This window comes from Zootoca vivipara, chromosome 9 (genome assembly GCF_965207765.1).
Source record: "Zootoca vivipara chromosome 9, rZooViv2.hap1.1, whole genome shotgun sequence".
NCBI classification, from domain to species: Eukaryota; Metazoa; Chordata; class Lepidosauria; order Squamata; family Lacertidae; genus Zootoca; species Zootoca vivipara.
Window position 1 is genome coordinate 18,544,088 of NC_142592.1, and position 17,383 is coordinate 18,561,470.

The 17,383-nt window shown below is 42.8% G+C and overlaps 1 protein-coding gene across 2 annotated transcripts in view; it reads right to left on the reverse strand.

The window, feature by feature from the left end:
• ST7 (suppression of tumorigenicity 7) overlaps positions 1-17,182 on the reverse strand; it is a 93,808-nt gene extending 76,626 nt beyond the window's left edge. The window contains exon 1 of one of the 2 annotated variants that reach the window (XM_035126666.3): positions 16,807-17,182. In XM_035126666.3, the coding sequence (XP_034982557.1) occupies positions 16,807-16,963 (157 nt within the window). In that variant the 5' untranslated portion in view covers positions 16,964-17,182. The remainder of the gene's footprint in view (positions 1-16,806) is intronic. The other variant, XM_035126667.3, reaches the window with a different exon arrangement.
• Between the last annotated feature and the right edge of the window lie 201 nt (positions 17,183-17,383).

Below are 17,383 nucleotides of genomic sequence, written 5' to 3' on the forward strand. Positions count from 1 at the left end.
CTTACTGTTTCTACTTTCCACAAAACAGCAATTTTGTAAGACAAACTGAGCAAAGGGAAATGCTATGGTAATTAAGACAAGCACCGTCTTTCATGCCTCTTTCATTTTTTTACTTTTAAGTACTTTTAAGTACTCCTGCCTCAGAGGAACAGCAGCAGTAGTGCTTTAAGAAGCCAGGTGAACTGGAAATGGGAAGGAACGCAATGGAGATCTAGAATCCAGCAAGATGATCCTTTGGATTTGCTGCAGGAGTAGGGACGAGAGCAACAGAACTGTGACTCCAGCTTCAGCCTGAATGGTCAGCAGTACAGTGGTACCTTGGTTTAAGAACAGTCCAGTTTAAGAACGGTTTGGTTTACAAACTCCGCAAAACCAGAAATAGTGTCTTGGTTTGAGAACTTTACCTTGGTCTAAGAACGGAATCCGAACGGTGGAAGGGCACCGGCAGCAGGAGGCGTCATTAGGGAAAGTGCGCCTCGGTTTAAGAACGGACTTCCAGAACGGATTAAGTTCTTAATTAAACCACTGTACGTTAATTCCTTCCATCCTTGTTGAGCATGTAGTGAGTGTGCAGGCTGAGCTTCTATATGTTGCAGGTTCATCAATCTCATATAACCAACCTCCTTACATCTAATTAATGCATGAAGAGGTTAATGCCATAGAGTAAGCTGTCCTGCTGGTCTTAGTTATGTTACTTCCTCTTACCTTGGAAGGAAATAGGTAATCTATTGTTCACCACCACTACCCTGTCTACATCTACCTGTGGTAATCTCAGCATGTGAGGAGCTTTAAGCTGGTTGCTCCAGTTCAGTCGCATGGCTCTCACCCATCCATCCAACAATCTAGGAACTTTAACCACTTTGTAAATAAGCTACGTTCCACTGCATGTGCAACCTTTCAGACTGATGTACATCATATTAACTTGACTGGGCATATTTTAAAGGCATACCAGTCAGCATTCAATTTGCTAAATATTTTGTGCCTTTATTCGATGTGGTAACTACAGTCAGCATATTTCTACAGTTCGTAACAGTATCATTTGGGAGGCAGGTCTCCCAGAGGACAGGAATTTAAGTACAGGTAAGTGTTATGAAGTTTGTTAATGAAACCCTGCCATTTAGGACTTCAAAATATATTCCTTTCATCTCACCCATCTGCAGAATTGTAGTGTGAACGAATAGTGCTTTTCAGGAGGGGCTAAAAGGAAGGAGTGAGGGATCTCCCTTCAAGATAAAGGAGAAATGAAAGTTAAGATTTGAAAAGTGGGCAGTTGGTCTTTTTGATCTTGTCACATTCTTTCCAACAGACAAATGCTTCAGACCAGCTGCTTCAGATGAGTCAATCAAATGTTAGTGCAGGAAAAGGTCTCCCAGAAACTTCTTATCTAAGTTCCTCCCTCTGCATTCAGAAACCCAAAACTTTCAAACACTTTTCTCTGCCTTTCTTCTAGGTCTATGTTTAGGCCAGATTTAGTCTTGAGTCTATACTTAACTGGGGGGTAAAAGGTAAAGGGACCCCTGACAGTTAAAGCCCAGTCACGAACAACTGGGGTTGCGGCGCTCATCTCGCTTTACAGGCCAAGGGAGCCAGCGTTTGTTCACTTCTGCAGACAGTTTTTCCAGGTCATGTGGCCAGCATGACTAAGCCGCTTCTGGCAAAGCCAGAGCAACGCACGAAAACACCATTTACCTTCCCACCGGAGCGGTACCTATTTATCTACTTGCACTGCGTGCTTTCAAACTGCTAGGTTGGCAGGAGCTGAGACCGGACAACGGGAGTTCACCCCGTCGCCTGGCCTCGAACCGCCAACCTTCCGGTCAGCAAGTCCAAGCAGCATAGTTGTTTAAACCACAGCGCCACCTGCGTCCCGGAATAAGTCTGGAATAACTGGGAATAAGTCCCATTAAACTAAATGGTGCTTACTTTTGTGTAGACGTGTATATGATTGTATCACCAGTCCAGCATCCACTGAAAGTTTCTAGAAATGTTTTAATTGAACTTAGCAGCTCCCATTAAAGTCTGCCATCTCTTTCACTGCCACGCCACAAAATTTTCCAACATATCTCAGCAGCATAAGATCCCCTAACCCAAACTGGATTTCTGAATACATTCCTCATAGTCACGATAACATTCTAAATGGCGGACAAAAATGCCTCCAGACCAACCTTGCAATGTTGCACTGCAATATTTCTTTACAATGCACTTGTATTAGTCTGTGTGTAAATGAAAGAAATATCATTCACTGTCTCTCCAAACTGATCCTCTGCAGGGGAGCTACGTGGCATGCACAACTTGCGTTCTTCATGGGTAATGTTCATTGAAGCTCAAATTCCTCACAGAAGTTTCCCAAATAGCAAAAGGTCAACAGATTAGCTAGGACTTAACTACTACAACATATGAAACATACACTTTTCAAATCAGCAGAAAGCAGAAGGCATGGGAAGGGAATGGCTGATTATTGATTGTTATCAATTCCACTTCTGTTCTGAAATTAAGTTTTGGATATGCACTTTAATAATATGTCCAGCAAACTGTTAATCTGTATATTATAAATGGTTGTCTTTACCTGGGCAGTCCATGGCAGCTGTCAATTTGAAGAAGATTCAGTACTGTTCGCTCACAGAGCTTCCACAGCACCAAGAAGCTTCAGCAAAAATAGCACCGCCATGTGTGTATTCTAAACAGGTTTTGCAACATATATTGATCCTTATCTCTGGGCTCTTTGTCTCATAGAAACCCAAAGGTGAATATCCATCCCTTAGCACAGTACAGTCATACCTTGGTTTAAGTATGCTTCAGTTTGAGTACTTTCAGTTTAAGTACTCCGCGGACCCGGAAGTGTTTACTTCCAGGTTCCGCAGCGCGCGCGCATGCACAAAAGCAACCTGTGTGTTTCGCGCATGCACACAAGCGCTCTATCGGCGCTTTGTGCATGCGCGCTATCACCACTCAGATTAAGTACTTTTTGGGGTTCAAATGGCACCCCAGAACCAATTAAGTACTTAACCCGAGGTACCACTGTAACCCTGACATGGCAGAGTTAGCTTCCCATACCCAACAGTAAATCTTGTCAAAGCTGTGAAAAATACCAGACCTAAAAAAAAACTTGTGGGTAAGCTTAACAGCAGTATAAGTTGGTTAAACACCTTTCATTTCCCTTATATAGTTTAATTCTTAGGAGCAAGTCATCAGGACCTTCATGGAATCTGATTTTCTTACGTGCTCTGTGCCAGGATGCTGCCTTTGAAGCCAACCTGGAAACTTGAACGGGCACAGAAAGCAGCATTAAGAATGCTTGCGGGCACAAAGAGTAAGAACATATTACAGCAGGGGTAGGCAAACTAAGGCCCAGGGGTCGGATGCCCCTGCCTTCTCAATCCGGCCGGCCAACGGTCCGGGAATCAGTGTGTTGTTACAAGATGTAGAATGTGTCCTTTTATTTAAAATGCATCTCTGGGTTATTTGTGGGGCATAGGAATCCGTTTATTCCCTCCCCCCCCCCCAAAAAAATAGTCTGACCCACCACATGGTCTGAGGGACGGTGGACCGCCCCACGGCTGAAAAAGGTTCCTGACCCCTGTATTACAGCAATCCTGCACCAGTTACGGTATGTTGGCTGAATGCCTTGCATTCTCCCCTCAGTGCAAGAATTTACGCTTGTGCAACAGGAATTCCCCCCCTCTCCTCCCCAAGATTGTAAAACTGGTTTAATTCATGCAAAAACAAAAACAAAAAACCCAACAACTTCTCATTAATTTTGCAACATACTGATAGAGTTACCGTAAGTTAACATGTGCCATTGCCATTGGGATACAGTCATACCTCGGTTTAAGTATGCTTCGGTTTGAGTACTTTCAGTTTAAGTACTCCGCGGAACCATCTGGAATGGATTAATCCACTTTCCATTACTTTCAATGGAAAAGTTCGTTTCAGGTTAAGTACGCTTCAGGTTAAGTACAGACTTCTGGAACCAATTGTGTACTTAAACCGAGGTACCACTGTATTTTGCAAAGGACTCAAGCACAACAAGTCGATGGATCTTCACATCTCTGAGCCTTTCCCTTTATTTGCCTAAGAACTCTTTTCAGAACTGTTTAAAGTGGCAGCTTTCTCCCCTTCAGTCTGAAAAGTAAACATGCCTTTGCACTTTTCACTGCACATACATTTTTAAACTTAATGGCTGGGAATGCAGCATGATCCATTTCCAAAACCAATGGGCTTGCTTAGTCATCCTTTCCGCCATTCATCAATTCTTCTACAGGAAGAGTGACACAGAAACTATTGAGATGAATAGAACAAAACATATTTTCGCCTTTGCTTTGGCTTTCCTCCCCCGTACAATCAAAACTGATTTTGAATGTTGATCATTTCAGCCATAAAGAAATGACACCTAAAAAGATGGTGAAGTTTAATAACAATATTATTCTTGCAGTAATGTAGCCACTACTGTACTGACAGCGATGTAAGTCGTTATGATGGTTATTAATAGGCTGTAGAAACATATATAAATTACTAGGCTAAGTTAGTAAGTGAAAAGCGCAAGTACTCTCGGCTCACTTAAAATAGGCAATTTTCTTTTCTTATAAAATCAATCAATATCATTAAAAATAACATAAAATAGGCAATTAATTGCTGATTCTGTTTTTCTAACTCCAAGTCACAAAGTTACAGGTAGGTAGCCGTGTTGGTCTGAAATAGTCAAAACAAAATAAAAAATCCTTCCAGTAGCACCTTAGAGACCAACTAAGTTTGTCATAGTTGGTCAAACTTAGTTGGTCTCTAACTCTAATAGTTGGTCAAACTTAGTTGGTCTCTAAGGTGCTACTGGAAGATTTTTTTTATTGTTTTGTCCAAGTCACAAATTTCATCCAGTGGGATAAAAAGTTCTCTCTCTGCCTTAGACATTCATTTTGTATTGTTTTAACACTTGCATTCAGCTGGTTTTTGTACTGCACCCTCCCCATATCTGCTCTGGAGCTTTGGGGGAACCCCAGCCCAGATTTAGGAGGCACGTGGAGAGCAAAGGAGGGAATTTCTGTTGTGCGAACAGAGAACATTAGTTGGAAACAACCCAATGATAATAATTTTCATGGGCAGCCCAATAAAAATTAATCTTACTTCATGTTTTCTCAGTTGCTGAATTTAACATAGGACATGGATGCTGTTACACCTATGGCCGATCACATTGTGTCTTCTCTCACAGCTACAAAATTAAGATGCCTAGGTCATTGGAATTATTAGGAACCAGAATATAGTATAATGCAAAACATAGGCCTGCTATAGGCTACTGAAAGATTGCTGTTCAGTGCATCGCCACCCACGATAAAGTACTTCTATTATCTCCAGCCTTCAGTGTCCACCTTTTCTCATAGCCTTCTTTGGATCTCTGGCTGTTGTTGGGTTACAACTCCCATCATCCCTGGCTGATGGTCATCTGGAAGACTACAGGTTCCCCACAGGGAACTAATTACTGATGGATTATAGAGCTTCTGAGGCTGAGCCTCCCAAGCAGCTCTCAGTGCCAGACAGAATCATTCCTGGGAACAAGTAACAGAATAGGAACAGTCTGCAAAGTGCCTTTTGTTTACTAATTAATCAGTCCAGCCAGTCTTTGTATGTTTGGGCTGTAAATGCTTCCACATCAGAGACTATGTCTTCCAAATAAACTAGAACTGCTCCATAAATTGTATTATTATTTTTAAGCCATCCACCTATTAGGATGTGTTCTCTGGACCTCTGTTCTTTAGTGTCCCATTTACATTGCTACCAATACCCTACAAATCCACAAGCAAGTATTACAAACCTTTGTCGTGTAAGCTGTCACGGCAAAACTGAAACTCTTACTCATCCAAAGAATGAAAAGCAAAACAAATACCAAGTGGTTTGTGCTAATGGAGTAACGGGCTGCCTTCAGATGTCTCCTGAAAGTCTGGTAGTTGTTTTTTCCCTTTGACATCAAGTGGGAGGGTGTTCCACAGGGCGGGTGCCACTACCGAGAAGGCCCTCTGCCTGGTTCCCTGTAACTTGGCTTCTTGCAGGGAGGGAACCTCCAGAAGGCCCTCGGCACTGGACCTCAGTGTCTGGGCAGGACAATGGGGGTGGAGATGCTCCTTCAGGTATACTGGACCAAGGCCTTACACTTATCCCAGGTCTCAGAGGGCTAAACTGACCAGGGGGTCCTGCCAGGGACCAGCTGCTTTTTTGTTTTAACCAGACTCCCATCCCGGGCCCTTGGATAAGCTCTGTCCAGGCCTGGTGGACAGTTAGAATATCAGATTTCCTCCTCCCTGCCCCTGCCACATTTTCTGTCTGGACATTCCCTTATTGAGAAATGTCACTATAGTGCTTAGTTATACCATCAATATCTGTATTCTGTAGGATTATGACAAGATGGAATGGCACAGCCCAAGGGTACATGAGACTATTGCAGTCTTAAAATGAAGCAGGCAATAGGCTGGTCAATGCCTGATAAGCAGTTGTCTGGGATCCCCATTTAAGCTACTATGATAATTAAAAGAAAAATGTCTGCTTCCATTGATTTCCCCCCACTTTCTACTTCAAACACAAATGCCCTACCAATTTTTGTACTACATCTCCCATAATCCTTCACTGTCAATTACCTTTTCTCAGCTCCAGAGGTCAGTGAAGTTGAATTTAATAGCATTTATAGTGTTTGAAGGCTGACCTCTAGTGTTTGGTATAAGGCTTAGCCGTTCCTCTCTCATTACTATGACATTTCTTATCCATACCCTCTTATAATTTAATAATAAAATTGGACCTCCTAAAATGTAATCCAAACATATGTGCATGTGTTTAAGAACAATGGGCTTATAGCTGTTCATAAATCAAATTCCCATGCTACTCCTCTAAATTCAAGCACCACTGATGAGTTTAAATTTTCAGTCAGTAAACGGTGACTGTATATTGAGAGCAACACAAGGAGTGCAAAACTTAGCACAGACTAACTTTAAAGATGGCAAAAGCATTTGCAAGATTTTAAAATTTCTAAATTATATGGAATGCATTTAACAGGTTGTGAATCCCCTACCTTCAAACACTTTCAGTATTTTGCTTATTAGTTTTAAAAGGCCAGGTTTGCACATACACCAACACAGAAGCAGAAAACAGTATTTCAGTTACAAAATAATAACCTGACCAGGGTGGATAAAATCCTATTTATTTATTTTTAAAATCAGATTTTTTTATTTAAATCAGATTTTTTTAAATTGGATTTTTAAAATAAAATGCTTTTGGAGGGAAAATCTTTCTAAAGATAGTTTTCTCTTTAAGTTACATTATAGTCCTAAGGCTATTCATCAGGAAATAAGGATTTGTTTTAAGTTTTTCATGTGTGCTAAAACTCAGTCTAAAGTTGTTGTTTTTAAAAACTGTTTAACCACATCAGTTAACAAACATGGATACATATGCTATAATGTTATTGTTTCAGTTAAATAAATTGTTTAAATTGTTATTAAGGAAATGACTGTTTTTCTCCTTCCAATAAAGTACAGCAGAAAAGTTGTCCAAATATAAACAGTTAACTTATTAAACTTCACAATAATTTCATAATTATCTGTCAATGTATTTCTAATAGTATAACCAAATCAGTAATTTTTGATATAACTGTAAAAACTACTCTGAAAATTTATTATTCCAAAAATGAAACCTTCATCTGGTTGTAAATATTAAGATTCTACCAGCAAGAATGAGTTTTTCTGTTAAAAAAAGAAGATTTAAATCAAGTCTGCTGCTGCTTTTATTGTTACACATTCACATCCAAAGAGCAACTAAGAGAGGCAATCTCAGGCCCTGCACACAAGATTTACAGATATGCTGTAAATCTCTCATTTTTAGGATTATCACAGTAATATTATGATACAAATGCAGCAGAGCTTGATTTCACCTTGAAAGCTTCTGCAATCAAGCCAACCTGAAAGGCCTTAGCTTTGACCGATGTGTTATTTATAAACATCTTTTTGGCCTTCAGCATGAAACATAACAGAGATTGTGCTTTATTTATGGGAAGCAGAATGCATTCAGAACCTTTTATTGCCCAAAAAAAATATGTGAAGAAAATAATCACATAATTGAAAAAGGTAGTAACATAGGAAGCTGCCTTGCATCAAGCTCTACCAACTGTCCATCTAGCACAGGGTCATTCATATACACTGACTTGCAATCGCTATCCAGGATTTCAGATTTTGCTAGCCCTAAATGAAGATGCTGGAGATTGAAACTGGCTGTTTTATACCGCCTTAAATGTTTGCCAAATAAATAAACTGCGCTACAAAAGACAGCAAGAGAACATTAGAGGCTGGTTTGCAGCTAAGCTCATTTCTGGAAAGCTTGTGAACATGAATGTATTGATTACGATGACTTGTAAACCATCAGATTTTTCCTTATTGTCCTGTTGTATAAAGGTAAAGGGACCCCTGACCATTAGGTCCAGTCGTGACCGACTCTGGGGTTGCGCGCTCATCTCGCATTATTGGCCGAGGGAGCCGGCGTATAGCTTCCAGGTCATGTGGCCAGCATGACAAAGCCGCTTCTGGCAAACCAGAGCAGCACATGGAAACGCCGTTTACCTTCCCGCTGTAGCGGTTCCTATTTATCTACTTGCATTTTGACGTGCTTTCGAACTGCTAGTGTATAGTGTATACTTAAATACACTAAGTCAACAATCCCATGCACAATCGCCAGAGAGTATTATTGTGATATGCATATGGACCCCACAGGTACAGACTTTTAAACAGTCCTTAAAACTCCACTTAGTTCAGGTTATGTCACTGTAAAGGAATTATGTGGTGTTAGTCTGAAACTGCTCAAGTTGTTTCAGTTAATTATAATGATGTGTTACTGGCCTGTGAATTGTTTTAGGCTGCCAGTTGTTTTTATGTGACACTGTACTTCATGGTTGTTTTAAGTAAGCAGCCTTGTAAGATAGATTTGCTCGAAGAGACAGCCTATAAATTAAAATAATATAAATTCTCCCTGTCCTCAAGATCCAAACACTTCATCAGGTTTCCTATTTCTGGACCAGACAAAGGGGTGGGGGTGATACATGGAAGTATTTATTGGGGGGGCGGGGATATCTAGGAGCTATCTAACTACCTTCTGTATTTCAGGCTAAGACTGATGTCAGCTCCATTCGCCCCAGTTCAACTATTCATTCTTACTGCCAGCTGTTCACAGTTCATGATTAGCTTATGGAACACATTGCCACAAAAGGTAATGACAGCCATTGGTTTAGATTGCTCTAAAGGGAGAAAAAACACAAATTCATGGAGGGCAAGAACCAGCTATTATCTGGGACAACAAAACCAAAATTCCGTTTTTCAGGAGCTGCAACTGTCTCTATACTAATTGTTGTAGGGGGACGGCTTGGCAGAGGCGTACCCAAGGTCCCTTGCACCAGTGTGAGAGCCAGTGTGGTGTAGTGGTTAAGAGCGGTAGACTCGTAATCTGGGGAACCGGGTTCGCGTCTCCGCTCCTCCACATGCAGCTGCTGGGTGACCTTGGGCTAGTCACACTTCTCTGAAGTCTCTCAGCCCCACCCACCTCACAGGGTATCTGTTGTGGGGAAGGAGGAGAAAGGAGATTGTTAGCGGCTTTGAGACTCCTTCAGGTAGTGATAAAGCGGGATATCAAATCCAAACTCTTCTTCTTCTTCTTCTTCTTCTTCTTCTTCTTCTTCTTCTTCTTCTTCTTCTTCTTCTTCCTCCTCCTCCTCCTCCTCCTCCTCCTCCTCTGTATCGGTGCCCCTGCTCAGAAAAAAACAACACTTCTCCTGTATTTGCCACTTCATGACCACTTCACAGGGGCACAGGAACATCATGGGATAAAAGCTAGGCTTCCAAACCTAGCAAAAAATCCCCACAGAATTCTGCAAATGTGAATAGGATATTTCTGAATTAAGAAATAACACTTTTTTTTACACTTAATTTTAAAGTGACTTACCAACAGAGCCATCTAAACTCTTGGCAAGCAGCAGTGGGGGTCAATGGAAGCAAGTGGCTACCGCTGAATCCATAGCCCTATTGCTTGTTACTGACCAGTGTATGGCTGACTGGAGGCGGGGATGGATTGCAGCCCAAAATAGGTCCTTGTGTTTGTAATTTAGGAACCGAGCGTGAGAGGGAAAGGCCAAACAACTCATATACATAATATGTGTAGCTTGCCACTTCTGCTTAACTGGTTAGAAAAATAGGCCAAGATAATAAGGCTTCTGCTGCTTCCAAACTTTCCAGCTTGGCAACGGTATCTGAGAAATACTCTAGGCAGCAAATGTCAGTATTTCTTCCTGTCCCCCCCCCCCCCGTTTTGACCCTCGCTGAAAACACTGGCACCCATCTTCAATTCCAAACACCCCCCCCCACACTCCTTCACTGCCTGCATTCACTCCATGTTGCTCTGCAATACACAGCACACACTAAAAGCAATGTTGTACACCGCTCCAATCTCTGTGCAGTGTGAGATTCCATAGGTTCCACCCAGGGTTCATGTTTCCTTTGGGGAATGGGGCACAGCAGATACCGTGGTGTCTATACGATATATGGTTTATTTTCACATATATACAACCTGAGCCTATGACAGAGGGGTACACCGCATTACCACCCCAAAAGGGTGTTGTTTCTCCAAAAACAACAACGGCCTTGGATTCAAACAGACACCAGACATCATGCTCTGCCTTTCTGGCATTCCAGCTTGCTGCTTGTCTTCTAGGTCACATTACTGCCAACTCTAAAACTCTGGCTTTTGCCCTTCTAACTATCTAAAAGCTAGAGGAGGGGTCCCACCCATTTGTTTTTTTAATAGCCCATCACCTTTCCTTCATCGCCCCAGACAACTACCTCATCAGGAAACTAAGCCTAGATTATATTTTTTAACATTTGCTGGATCTAGGGATTAAAGAGGTATGACAACACATTTCAAGCACATCACACGCACCCCAATAATCCTGGGAGATGTTGTTTGCTAAGGGTGCAGGAAACTGAAGCTCTGTAAGGGGTACACTACAATTCCCAGCATTTTATTATTTTTATTTTTATTTGGGAGGTGCTTTAAATGTACATATGCAGTCAGAATTCTTGGTCCTCTCCTCTTTTTTTAATTCGTGTATCTCTACTTTTATATCCCCAGTTCCTTGTTTTTGTTTTGTTTTGTTTGTTTTCATGGGTACTTTATTACAAGGCACCTGCTATTCACCGTCATTTTATTCTGCACTAGCTCAGGTGTCGGAATCTCAATTCTGCTGCATACATGAATCTAAAGATGCATGAAGAAACTCCCACAGCAAAGTTTTCCACCACAATCTGACATTTTCTCCATTTTCCCCCCTACCGGCTAACCATTTCCTATTCACCCTGGTCCTTCTTGCTTAATGTAGGTGCCCAGTCTGTTTCATTTTTTTCCTGGTCAGCACCTACTGCATTAGCACTAGACCAGGGGTCCGCAACCTTTTTCAGCCGTGGGCCAGTCCACTGTCCCTCAGACTTTGTGGTGGGCCAGACTATTGGGGGGGGCGGGGGGATGAACGAATTCCTATGCCTCACAAATAACCCAGAGATGCTTTTTAAATAAAAGCACACATTCTACTCATGTAAAAACACCAGGCAGGCCCCACAAATAACCCAGAGATGCATTTTAAATTAAAGGACACATTCTAATCATGTAAAAACACAGTGATTCCCAGACCGTCCGTGAGCTGGATTGAGAAGGAGATTGGGCCGCATTCGGCCCCTGGGCCTTAGGTTGTCTTAGGTTGTCTACCCCTGCACTAAACAAATGTTGAATAAAAGCAGCTTTGTTATTATACAACACAGAATGCAATCTCACTTTCAGTCATAAAAGAGAGAAATGAAGTGCTATTGTCTTTAGGGGGGGCAGGGGTTTTTCCCACAACCTTTCTGTTGCAAGACTAATTGCATCCTTAAATTTTTAATAGACTTTAAGAAGGGAATGCCGCAATTGGGCTTCAGTTTGTTGATTTCTAGGGGGTCCTGCACTGAACTGTGGCCAGTAACTTCACATTCTCTTACAGTACAAACCCAGACCTGTCTACTCTTAAGTATGTCCTATTAAATTCAAAGAATTCAGTGGGGTTTATTCCCAGGTAAGTGTGGGAGGTTGTGTGGAACAGCTCCAGGCTGGCACAGCACAGGGGGCTAAAGGAAATTGACTGGCGTTGGATCAACTGGATCCATAAATAGGTTTGTTCCGCCTGAACCCTCAAACACATTTCAGGTTCTTATGCCAGCAGCAGCAGCAACATCATGTATTCCACTGCAGTTTTGTTGACCGCAATGATAGCCAGTGGAACAGCTACATTCACACACAACTCAGCAGAGGGATACCATTGCAGAATCTTAAAACCCGCCAGCTGTGCGGATTAAGAGTTAGGATTCCTCTGTTAATTTCTAACTACATGTAAACAAAAGAAGACATGAGACTGAATAGAAGGCCATGATAAAAATAGCAGGGTTTTAAAAGGCCAAGATGAATTTAAGCAGATTTTTTTAAAATAAAAAAAATATGTACATCATAGCACATTACCAAGGCTAAGAACATACATGGGAAAGAACACATTCGTATCAGCTGCTTATTTTAGTTTCTTGCCTGACACAATGACTATGCTGTTTTTCCTTTCCCTGCTGGCAATAGTTATAATATTCCAAAGCTTATTCTGCATCATACATTTTGTAATTTCTATTTTATTATCATATTTGCATTACGGAAATTTACGATAAGTTATAAATTTAAGGCTCCTCCGTTTACCATCACTATCTGAAGCCTATTTCTACAGGATACTATAGATATAAGGGACCCAGGTGGCGCTGTGGGTTAAACCACTGAGCCTAGGGCTTGCTGATCAGAAGGTCGGCGGTTCGAATCCCTGTGACGGGGTGAGCTCCCGTTGCTTGGTCCCAGCTCCTGCCAACCTAGCAGTTCGAAAGCACGTAAAAAAAAATGCAAGTAGATAAATAGGAACCGCTACAGCGGGAAGGTAAACTCATAGCTGCCAAGTTTTCCCTTTTCTCGCGAGGAAGCCTATTCAGCATAATGGAAAATCCCTTTTAAAAAGGGATAACTTGGCAGCTATGGGTAAACTGCGTTTCCATGTGCTGCTCTGGTTTGCCAGAAGCGACTTTGTCATGCTGGCCACATGACCTGGAAGCTATACGCCGGCTCCCTTGGCCAATAATGTGAGATGAACGCGCAACCCCAGAGTCAGTCACGACTGGACCTAATGGTCAGGGGTCCCTTTACCTTTACTATAGATATTGCTTAACTGGTCAATACAGATTCCAGACTGGTAAAAATTGGCCTCTGATTATAAAAACTGAAATTAAGGGAAGTATGTGGAGGAAACTGGCAATAGAACTTCCTGACAGGCCCACCATGATCCCATTTGATGATGACTAATTGCTGAAAAGGATATAGCTATCCTCTTTATAAAATGGATGCAACCAAGGTACAGTATAATATTCACTACATGACACATCTGTGTCTGAATGAAAGCTTCATAGTGCAATCAGGGATTTACGTGACGGAAACGTTGTTTCATAAATCATCTCGGTGAGAACTGGGCCTGATTGGCCTGCAATCAAGTAGCTAAAAAAACCTGATCACAGCTGTTGTTGAAAACCAAAGCCCAACACTAGTGGTTAGTGTTATAGTGCTTGCATAGATAAGAGGGGAGGCCCAAACAGTCATCCAATATTATAAATCGGGCTAGACCGTCCAATACTGTTGCACTACACACAATGGAGGACCTACCTGGTGAGCCCTTCACAAATTTCAGAATCTATATATATATATAAATGTAAAAGGTCCATGTTTGTGTTTTATGACCTCTCTCGGCAACCGGTTGACCAATTGCGTTGAAATTTGGACACAACGTCACATGAGAATATCCGAGGGTTTGCATACTCTTTGCGTAGACAGATGTCACACCTACGGCAGGTAAAGCAGGTAAACCCCACTGTTTTCGAACACAAAACTCAGACAGCCGGGGTTGCTGGGAGTACAGGAGAGGTTGCACAACAGCAGCCTCTAGCGGCGGCTACACTGGTACTGCAGGTAGGAAAGCTTCCCTCTCCACAACATCTCGGCTTGACTTTGCAGACTAGGCTGAGTAGAGGTGGGGGCTCTCCTGGGTGGGGGAGGAGGGGGCGGAAAAGGTCATGGGTAGGGACAGGGTGGGGCCAATCACCGGGATGAGCCACAGCTACGCGTGGGCGGACCAGCTAGTAGATACACCCATTTTAAGCCAGTTCCTCAAATCCCCCCCCCCGGTGGAATCTACACACATATAAAAACATTCTGAAAATGCTTTTTTTTTTAAAAAAAAAAAAGCATTTTAAAAAATACATCGAATTTTCCATAAGGCTCACTATCCCCATCTAGTGTCACATTGTATATTGCATTAAAACACAGTTAGAACGCTTTATTTGCAGCTGTATAGCTGAGTACAGGGGAATCTCTGTAGGAACTATGGATTGATTAGTTGCATTTTTCCTTGAGCTACAAAGCATTACATTCAGCATTCCCATCTCTGTATACAAAAGCTTACAAGTACAAATCCATATTTCTTTGCCTATATTTCATGAAAAATACTCAAGACATCATAAAGCATAATACAAAATCAGCACCCACAGCAGTTTTACATAATGCATACACCCATGTCGTTTTTTCAAACACAAATGTGCCCTCCTCCAATTAAAATACTCATTTATAACAGGCAAAAGAAGCTGAACCTTTCTGCAAATCTCTAGGCCCATTCCGTTTGAATGTGCCCCCCAAAACATTTACAATTCTCTCCTACCTTGCATGGCTTTTGATGGTTGGCCAACAACATCAGTTTGAAATGTGAACACTCCAAAAGGGGAAGCAGCAAGGCCAGTAGAGTATGCAAGAAGCCACGTATATAAACAGTAGCTATACCAACAGCAAACATTCTTTGCCATTACAACAAATATGAGCAGCCTCAAAACTTGTGCATTCTGTCCTCTCTTTCCACTGGACATTAGAATGGAGCTTAGAAGCTTCGGTTCTTGGTTTGTGGGGAGCCATAATTCTGCCCGAAGCTACAGTTTAGCAACCTACTTCTCACCCACTGATTCGCCCCTACAAATTACCTTCACCCCCATATTATCAAGCAAATATTTTGGAATTTGGGAAATGCAAACATGCTAATTTCTTATTGCCACTTGTGTTAACAACCTGAAATGGCAAAGTAGATTCTCTAGCTTCTCCCTGCGACACAAAGTAGTACCCGACTTGCTAGCAGATGAAGGGGGAAACTTAACACTGATTTCTAATAGCCTTTCCTAGTTAAATTGATGGAAAGCATTATTAAGACTAGAACTATCAAGCATACAGAAGAACAAACTTTGCTTCTGCAAAAGGAGTTTTTGCCAAATCCATCTTTTAAAAATAAACACGCAGATGGAAAAAATACAATATATTTAGAATTTCAAAAAATAATAATCTAAATCTCTCTTCAAATGCTCTTCTGAAAACTTAGTGGCTATGTGGGAAGAAGCCCAATTGCAATAATGGATTTGTAACTGTTCTGACAGCGGCATATAAATTAACCTAGAAAATAAGTAATAAAATAACAAATATGGGCTAAAAAGAGGAAAGCAGAAAAAAAAATATGAAAAGATTTCCCGAAGAAGGAAAACACAAACAGTGAGTATGCACTGGGGCAATTTAACAGTCATACATTACATTTGAAGTTGGGATGAGTTAGGGAGAGACTCGAAGTTTGTGAATGAGACCAGATCACTCAGAACAAATCCCAAACAAGTTGTCAAAAGCTCTGCGAAACAGCAGGCGAGGTGGAAAGTGATTAAATTCACAATTATGACCTTTAGGCTAGAAAATCTACAGAGCAGGGATGGGGAACCTGAAGTGCTTCAGATGTTGCAGGACTCCAGCTCCCATTAGCTCCAGACATTTCATTTTCATTTCACTTTTCATTTGTCAGCTTAACCCACAGCCAAGAGTTGTGGTCCAGCAACATAGAGCTATCAGAGGTGGGGGAATCTGTGGCCCTATCGACAACTGCAAGGCACTACAGCTTGCAGGTACTTCTGAAGAGGAGAGTTCAGGATCTCTATAGAACGTGCCTCTATAGAACGTGCATCCATCTTTCATTGAGAAAGAGGGCGGAGATAGATGCCTTGCCCAAACTACTTCCCGCCTTCTGCGTGTGAGGTTCCCCCAACCTCAAGTCCTGACGAGGAGCAGGAAGGCTTTCTTCCTTTCCCCTTATTTGTAGCAACCCACCATTTATTAGCGGGGCTGAACAATTTGCGGCGAGGAGGAAAGACGGGTATGGCGAGCATGCAAATTAACACTCCCCTAAAAACGTCCCTTGTCTTCGACCCGCCCTCAATGCGCCTGGTTGCGAGAAGGGGGGGACTGGAAAAAAGGGGGTGGATTTGGAAACTTGGGGAGGGGGGGCTGCAGCAGGCATACCCTTAACCATACCCCTCCTCCCAAAAAACCCCAAGCATGCCTATGTGAAGAAATATGAGGAAAGGTTGTCGCAGCTGTTACTGTTTTCCAGCCTGGGGAGAGAGCAACGGGAGTGGCAGGAAAAGTTTGCAGCACGACGCCTTCTTTCCCCGTTGCCCCCTTCGCCTTTTCCCGCCCAGCCGGAGCTGCAGCTGCTGCTTCTCCTCCCTCCGCAGCCGTCGCGCTTCCCCCCTCCCCCCTCCTGCGCAAAGTTGCAAGTTTATTTTTGGTGGGGGGGGGTGTCTTTTTTGTTTTTGCAAAATGCGCGTCGCCGCTGGCTACCTGTGCTCAAGTTGTCGTTGATCTTCAGAGGCACCCTCAGGACGTAGACGAGGAAGAGCATGAGGAAGAACCACAGCGACCACAGATACGTCCACGACCAGACGACGCACGACTTGAGCTGCTCCAGAAAGCCGGCGCCGCCGCCAGCTTCAGCCATCTTTTCGCAGGCAGGGCGCGCGAGGGAGAGAGAAAGAGAGAGAGAGAGAGACGGAGCAAACGCGCCCAGCCGCTCCAGCGCCGGCCTTGCTCTCTGCTGCCACGACCCCGCGCGGTGTTATTTCTGGGATGATTCATGTCTCCCGAAGAAGTAACGTGTGTGTCTCTCTCTCTCTCCGTCCCCCGCCGCCGCCCTGCTTCCACCTCCTCCGCCCCCTCGCGCACCGTTACCATGCAGGCGTCTCCTGGCCGGGGAAGCCGCCAATTAAGTTGTAAACAAACACGCAGCAGGCATCACAACATGCGACTAAGAAAAGGTGGGCTGTGGGTTGACCCCTAAGTCTCGGGGTGGGGTGGGGGGAATAGGGGGAAGCCGTGGTGGTGTTTTGTTTTATTTTTAACTCTCCTTTAGTGCACCAAG